This window comes from Pinus tabuliformis, chromosome 5_1 (genome assembly GCF_031772625.1).
Source record: "Pinus tabuliformis cultivar Carrire ecotype Pingquan chromosome 5_1, CPIR1, whole genome shotgun sequence".
Classification (NCBI taxonomy): domain Eukaryota; kingdom Viridiplantae; phylum Streptophyta; class Pinopsida; order Pinales; family Pinaceae; genus Pinus; species Pinus tabuliformis.
In genome coordinates, this window is record NC_142305.1 from 511320140 (window position 1) to 511328566 (window position 8427).

Sequence of the window (8427 nt, forward strand, 5' to 3'; positions counted from 1 at the left end):
CCAAGTTTCAGGTTTACAGATTCAGCCTTCTCAGGCAGTTTTACAACAACCACTTGTCCCTGGAGTCCAACAACCTCAGACCAGTTTACCTTTTACTGGAATCACTCAGACTTACACTGGTGTAGTGTATTCACAATCTGATCAAGCTTACATTGGTGGGAAACAATTGTTAAATCAACAACCATTGTATCAACAACAACAACAGTTGCTTCAACAGCCTTGGCAGCCCCAATATCAACAACAGCAATTCCAACAATACCAACCTCATCTTGGACTTGGTCAACAAGCCTATGTTGGGTTTGGTCAACAACAAGTTTACCTAGGTCTTGGTCAACAAGCCTATGTTGGGTTTGGACAACAACAAATGTATCATGGTGCTCAACAAGCACCTTATACCGGATTTGCTCAAAAAAATTACCCCTATCAAGGTTACCAACAGTAGATGCCTTATGCTGGTATGCAAAGGCCTATTGCCCAGGCAATCCCATCTTACCCTGGTTATGCTCAACCTGACCTCAATAGACAGTTGCCTTTTGTTGCAACACTTGAATTACCAAATCTAAATCGGCTCACCAATGATCCAATTCTTTATGCACCTTGGTGGCCGGTGATTCCTCATAAATTACCTTCTGATATTCTGAAATTCAATGGAAACCCTGGAGAAGACCCGTCCAACCATGTCATGACTTTTCATTTATGGTGTTCATCAAACTCCTTGAATGATGATTCAGTTAGACTACGTATTTTCCAGAGAACGCTTACTGGTCCGGCTGCGAAGTGGTACATTGAGTTACCACAAGCTTCTTTTGATAACTTTACATCCTTAGCTACCACGTTTTTAACCCACTTCCAGTTACCCATACGATATGAAACTGGAATGGAACTATTGACCAACTTTAAACAGACTACCACTACTCATATCTCTAATCATATTCATGAGTGGCGTCGTCGTCGTCCGTAGAGAAATTTAAATCAACCATTATCCATACAATGCATTTGTCTAAGCCCCAAAAACTACATTCCTCCAAATAAATTAATTTACCTATGGAATTCCCAATCTCCATTAATGCTTGTTGCATCCAAAGTTCCAAAGGTAGCCCCGAGAGCTTAACCCATATCCTTTTTCTCCTTGGAACCTCCTTAAATGAATTAAAACCGAAAAACCAATGTTGTAAAGATAGAAAGCTAGGACCATGGACCCAAGGAATCTCCAAAATATTTGCAACATCCTCCGAATGCATAAAATGAAAACAAAACCGTTTCTAAATGCATAAAAACGAAAACAAAACCATTTGTTAAACGTCATGTTGATGTTTGGTTTATAATTGATAATAGGAACCCAATTCATGTCCACTCAATCCATCATTTACTTCCCACTCATATTTATAAAAGCCCATTTTCCAATAAGAGCGCGTTGTTGTAAACCTAATACCTAATCCATATGTGTCCCTACCAAATCTAAGCTCTTGGATTTCAACTGAAACATCAAATGCTTTGTTTTTGTGACCACAACAATGAGTGGGCAGCGAAGGAACAATTGGAGTGACAAGTCGAACAACGAATCGAGCACCATCGAGAAGAGTAGGTGGATTGCAACCAGAGGCACAAGTATCCTTGGAAGCCTGAAGACCCTGCAAAACCCACTCAAACTACTTTTTTGCCACCAAAATTTCTTATACCAAACCCCTTGACTTTGGGAAAAGGAAAGTTACATGCAATCACCAGATGTTGACATAGTACCTAATCCAGTCGGTCTTGAAACATAAAATGTCATAAAGTGCAGTCACTCAATCACCTACCTTGTGGAGAAAAAATCGCATAGACATAAAAAGAAATATAAAAGTATACCAAACATATATACAAAAAATCGCCATGGCAAGCCCCCAATTTAATACAAGAGCCACATGGTGGCAATGTCATTGCTCTTGCTTTCTTCTACATTGTCACCATATGGCTATTGTTTATTGTGCAAGAATGACAAGAGGTTATAAAATACACTAAATCCAATGAAAAAAAATGTGATATAAGGAGTAAATATATTATCCAAAAAATTAAACTCACTGAACAATTATAGTCTAAAAGCATTGAAATTTGCTACCTGAAACTTGTTTTAGATACACTCATCTAAAAATATTATTATTGAAAATATATTATAGCAAGAGTATTGACATTGGCACCACATGACTCTTGTTTGTTTTGCAATAAAAACTACTAATAAAAAAGAAAAACAGTTTGTTTTTTTTCATTATAAATTAAATAAGTAATTTGTATTATATTAAATTAAAAAAAAAAAATTTAAAATAACATTGTTTTGACTATATTTACTAGTATCATAAAAAATACATAATTAATAAAAATATATTATAACAATTAAATTGTAAAATTATATATTCTTAAAATAATATTTAATCCACTCACCACATTAAAATTTAAAATATTATAATTTGGCATTGATTTGATAAGACATTTAACATTATTACTATTATTTTTATAAGTGTGTGATAATATTTATATATGTTTTCATCAAACCTGAATAAAATATTTTTAAATTAAGATATTAAAAATTCAACTAATTATAATATAAATAATCAAAATAATAAAGAATATTATAAATATAACTTTTAAATTTAAAACAACTTAACAAATAAATCATACCAATATTTCTACGATATATATCTCGATATTATATTATAGATCAATATTACTTAAACATAAATAATTATATGAATATCATGTTGTAATGCCCAGGATTAAAATGCAACTCAATATCACCATTACAACACATTATAAGTTTCTTACTAAATTTATCTGAAAAAAAAACCTTCTTAAATAAAATAATCTTCTTCAACATAATAATTTTTATAATTCTAAATATATTTAACCATCCTTTCATATAGAGTTAGAGTTTAAAATAAAAACATCCTTTCATATAGAGTTAGAGTTTAAAATAAAAACATCCTTTCATATAGAGTTAGAGTTAAAAATAAAAAGTATGTTATGTTATGCAAAGTAACATTAAAATATTATTTGATTGTTTGAAAAAAATTGATATCTAAAGTAACTAATATTAACGGGTCACTTTGGGATAAGTCATTTATACTTTGCAAAGTCCTCATGAATCGTCCGTACACCAATCTCTCCGTTAAATTCGGCATAAATTTAACCACACATGTACAAATCGTCAACTTTATTTATAAACTTAAAATAAATGTTTCACATGCATTCATAAACTCGTTGACAAATTAATTTTCCCATTTATTTTATAAAATTAATATAAATGTTTCACATGTATTCATAATTGTGCTGTAAGGCAACTTGCTTTACATAACGAGAAGTGAGGGAATGCAACCTGTTATGTCCTTATATTTAATACTAATTCTGAATACACTTTGAGAGATATACCATTGGGCGTGAGATGTTAGGAGAGATTCTTGTATTTATTAGTGTTGATTTATTTCATGCAATGTTAGTGTTGATTTATTTCATGCAATGTATTTTTTTATAGGAGATTGTTTGGTTCTCCCGCTTTGTATGGACATCACGTCTTAACAGTGCCTTTGAATATAATTATCTTATCTTATCTACCATACTGCATTGGAGAGCCTACCTACATCTCTGAGACCTTCTCCGCGCAATTACATTTTTATATGTTTTAATTTGAATTTTAATTAAAGTCCCTAAAATAGACACTTTTGTTTTTTTCTTTCTTTTATATATTATATTTACATTTTACAATTTTATATGTTTTAATTTGAATTTTAATTAAAACACTTAATTTTGTTTTATTTTTTTTCTTTTATATATTATATTAAGCCTGTAGAGCACCACTCGGTCCAACAAATTTAAAAATACAGTTATTTTATTTAAGAACATAAACTTTGTATAAATTTATATTAATAGTTTTTATAAATAATTTTATAGATTTTATATAAAAAAAAAGTGTAAGCTTGGTAAAACTGCATCTTTTTTCTATCCAATATATAATTATGTTCAGAGCGAAGAATTGAATCAATAACTTCACATCAAAAAGTATGTCCAAAACTCATGGACATAAACTTTTTAAATTATATATATACAGAGGTTAATTATTTATTTTAAATAAGCAAAATCAAATTCCAATTAAAAAAATAAGATATTAAATTAAATTTTAAAATTTTAAAGTCCATTTAAAAATGTGTTATAATGACACAAAACTAGTGTGAAGGTGTTTGAGCTCGTCTTCGTTTTCTACATGGCCATTACTTAATATCAAAATCCCATATTATAGAAATTATTACATCGCCATTACTTAATATCAAAATCCCATATTATAGAAATTATTATACCAAATTTCATAAATGCTTTTTAACCTAAGATAATCATTAACTTAACCAGAAACCACATAACAGGCACAAAAGTAAACAAATCTTATATACATTTATCCACGTAAGACCATAAGCATCATCTTCTTTTTATACAAGCTAGTACCTTCTTTGTTTAAATTACAAGCATTTAAACTGTTTTTGCTCGTAATACCATTTAATTCGATTTTAGTTCTGTTTTTCCCACTTAATTCGGTTAGGGTGCCCTTTCTAACTCTTTAACCCTCGCCTTTAAGGGTCTGGATCCATACATCCTCCAAGGAATCTTATATTCAATACCACCAAGAAATTCCAGATTTGACTGTCTAAATTTGAAGGCCCCGGATAAAATTTTGTCACCCCTGAATACAATAACCGTGGATACACTTACTGCCAACTGGTAACTGTGTTGAAACTCCATTCATAACATGTTTCCAATTTCATGAATTCTTTCTCCACTTTGTGGGCTCGCAAATGCTACTGAGCACTGCACAATCAACCGGTCAATGCAAATCTGATTAAACCATGAACTGTTATTGATAATTTCCATTCATGTTAGTAAAGTTACATTGAGAACTTGCAAGAGCAGAAAGCCAACCTCTTGCAGCGATTTGAATGATTGATTCTGGTGATGAAACAGCACTAGTCAGACTCCTCTCTTCATACCCTGCAACGCTTGTACTTTGCTCATTTTGTTTGCAATCCAATTGTATTCCATGCCTCAAGTCTTCTCCACAAAAAACACTACTTTCTGCCCTGCTCCTGCTCTGAAGATCAACAAGAGAGCTGTTATAACCCGCTTGAAGTTCTGAGCCGGGAGACTTAGACATTGGAGGAATTGAATCTGGAATCCCTACTGTGTCACCATGAATACTGAGCTCTCTACAAAAGCTTGTCATTTCCTTCTTTAGCCTCGTGGTTTGCATCGCCTCTGCCATTAGGGTTTCAGCATTGACCGAGATTTCTTCAATGGGGTTATTGCTCTCCCGCTGAAGAATGGAGTCATGTTGCTTGATAAAATTGCATTCTGCTAATTCTCCGTGGAACAACGTTGTGTCGATCATGGTCTTAGAAGATTGGCCCTCATTTTCACGAACTTGAGATCCTCCTGGCCCGCTTGAAGAATCTGATTTGATACTAGTAAACTCCAGGAAAGTAGGACTATTTGCTTCTCTGAAAGGGGAAAAATTCGCTGATGCCCGTGAGCCAGTAGTCATAGATGGCAACCATTCGTTTTCATAGTTCACGTAAGGCAATTGTTCGTTAAAATTTTTGAACGATTCCTTGTCGCTTCCACCACTCGAGGGGCGCTCTGCTTCTATTTTTGCTTTCAGATTACGAGGATCACAGACCCTGCTAATGGGGGTTTCTTCGATTGTATTGGAATTGGGATAGAGATTGGGCACCGGATCGCTGACAAACCCTGAGGGAAATATTCGAATGGGTCCAGGACCGGCACCACCTACTGATACAAGATGACTGTATGATGCAACAAGTGCGGAGAATTTTTTGTATCCAAGATGTTCCACATCAAGAAACTTTCCTGTATGCTGCTCAAATCTTTGACGCAATTGGGACATCAGGAATCCCTGCGAGAATTCTCCCTCTTGCAGCAAATGACATATAAATTCCCTGAATTCTTCCGCCGAAGCCTTTGGTTTCCGTGTTGAGTCTGTTTCTGTCTTGGGTTTCTCTTTAGATTTGATTTTTTTAACCGGCTTTGGATACTGCCCCTTTGATGCAAACATGGGGTTTTGCTGCTCATTGGGCTTAACGGCAAAAGCCAGATGGCATCCTCGCTTCACTTCCTTGAGCACAGCAATGTCCTTGCATTCCTCTACAAGCTGTCTGATATCTGAAAATCCCAGCAACTTCTCATCCAGAATCATGCCAGTTGCTTTCCAGAAGTCTGTATGAATGGGCCCAAATAGAGTATCCCTTTTCTGCATGTTTGTTGCCGTTCACAACTCGGTTCAGCCATGCTTTGAATTCCTCCAACGAAGCCGATTTATTCTTTTCTGTAGACGATGCTGAAGATACAGGGCTCCTAGGCTTCTCTGTTCTAATAAAATGGCCATGGAACCCAGGCTCTGTCTGCGCCGGGCTACTGCCCGTTAAATCAAATGGAAGGCCGCATGTACCATCCCATCCACCACTGAGGGTGGGTTTAAGACTCAGTAAAGTTTCCCTACTGTACTTAAGAACGGATGCATTATTTGATTCTTCCATCTGTCTATCGTGAACAGAGGTTGAAGAAGCAGGAAAAGCAGCAGAGAAAGACTCATTGTCGTGAACAGAGGTACCATCCCATCCGCAACTGAGGGTGGGTTTAAGACTCAGTAAAGTTTCCCTATTGTACTTAAGAACGGATGCATTATTTGATTCTTCCATCTGTCTATCGTGAACAGAGGTTGAAGAAGCAGGAAAAGCAGCAGAGAAAGACTCATTGTCGTGAACAGAGGTTGAAGAAACAGGGGAAGGAGCAGGAAAAGCCTCTGTATCGTGATTAGAGGTTGAAGAAGCAGGGAAAGCAGTAGAGAAAGTCTCTGTTTCGTAAACAGAGATTGAAGCAGCAGGGAAAGCAGTAGAGAAAGTGTGATCAAATACACTATTCCCTCTAGGAGAGTGTGATTGATGATCTTCATCCTGTAACGACCCGAGAAAAGGCAACCCTTCCAGACAATCGTTGGCCGAATTTAACATACCTTTACGAATTTGGCTCGCAGACGGGCAGACCAAGAAAATGTTATACGATCTCTGCCAGAGCTTCTGAAAAATGTAACAGAAATCCACACTCCCAACGATGAAGATAAGATTTGCCGGTGGTGGTGTATCCATCGCCCAAAAAAGAATATCAGCGATCATCATTTTCTCCATTTCATATCTCTGGCCTGTGAATCATGTTACACATAATTATTCCTGAGCTAAAATTTAGGAACCATTAGTCATACTTAAACCATTATTCATACTTCAGCTAATTTAGCAGAGTTATAATCAGCAAAGTGATTAAATTAAATGCTTGATAAATGTTTACAGCCATTAAAAAAAATAAGTATATGTTATTTGTAATTCAGAGTATTTGTAAAGCCAAGACAAAGTGGAGGTTTGTAATCCAGATAATTTGTAATTTGTAATCCAGAAAAATTGTAAAGCCAGGACAAAATAGGAGGTAGGAAATTGAAAAGCAATTTAGAAACCCTTGATTTTATGGGTTACATCATATATTCCATGAAAAATATTTACATTCTATCTATAATTTTTTAAATAATGGAAATTTTGAAATTTACATTTAGAAATAGACCATACCTATCCACATAATTAGTATTTCTAGAAAATTCTCCATCATCTTTATAAAGAATTTTCCAGTAGTTTTTTGATAATCAAATTCTCCATGATCTTTATAAAGAATTTTCCAGTAGTTTTTTGATAATCTTGTATTCTCGAGATATTTAATAAATTAGAATTACAGAGCCCCAACTCTATTATTTGTTACTGTGTGATGATATTGTGAGTATTTATTATGTGTTACTGTCCAGAAATATTTAACTACTGTAGAAGTCTGGTAACTTCTTCTGCCCTTCAATTCCTAACCTAAAGGCAATCTCAAGACGAATACCACTATGAAATATTTTAAGAAAAAGTTCAATGGACTCCCAAAGAAATACCACGGAAGTGAGGGGAAACAGGATCTAATTCAAGCGAGACGAATGACATTTGCTGAACAACTACTTGCAACTGAAAAGATAGGCAAAGGGGCATCTGAAGGTTCTTCTTTCCCTCAAGCATTGGATGGACTGAATTCAATTTCCTAAGGATCACTTTCATAATTTATCTGGAGAATGGAACTATCAAGCTGATTATCTGTCCAAGAAAACTCTTCTGAAGGATGGTCACATCTTCTTTAAAGAATGAAGAGACATTCGGTTATTGAGGAGCGGATCAGTTCAGATTCCAAGTGATCTTCACTTGGCTCACATCTTTTTTTATGTCAAGAGGTTCTTTCCTTTCTGTCTGCTTATGAACAGTCTAATTTTGTTTATAAATGGTCAATCTCTCTTGTAATATGGAGTTTAAAATGTCTCTGTCT

General features: G+C 34.7%; 1 protein-coding gene across 1 annotated transcript; it reads right to left on the reverse strand.

Moving 5' to 3' along the window:
* Positions 1-4393: 4393 nt before the first annotated feature.
* Positions 4394-6426, reverse strand: LOC149165744 (uncharacterized). The gene is made up of 2 exons (XM_089432378.1): positions 4939-6426; positions 4394-4827 (listed from the first exon to the last, which is right to left on the reverse strand). Exons 1-2 carry the CDS (start codon positions 6287-6289, stop codon positions 4781-4783), a joined length of 1398 nt encoding a protein of 465 aa, XP_089288504.1. The 5' UTR covers positions 6290-6426; the 3' UTR covers positions 4394-4780.
* Positions 6427-8427: the final 2001 nt, after the last annotated feature.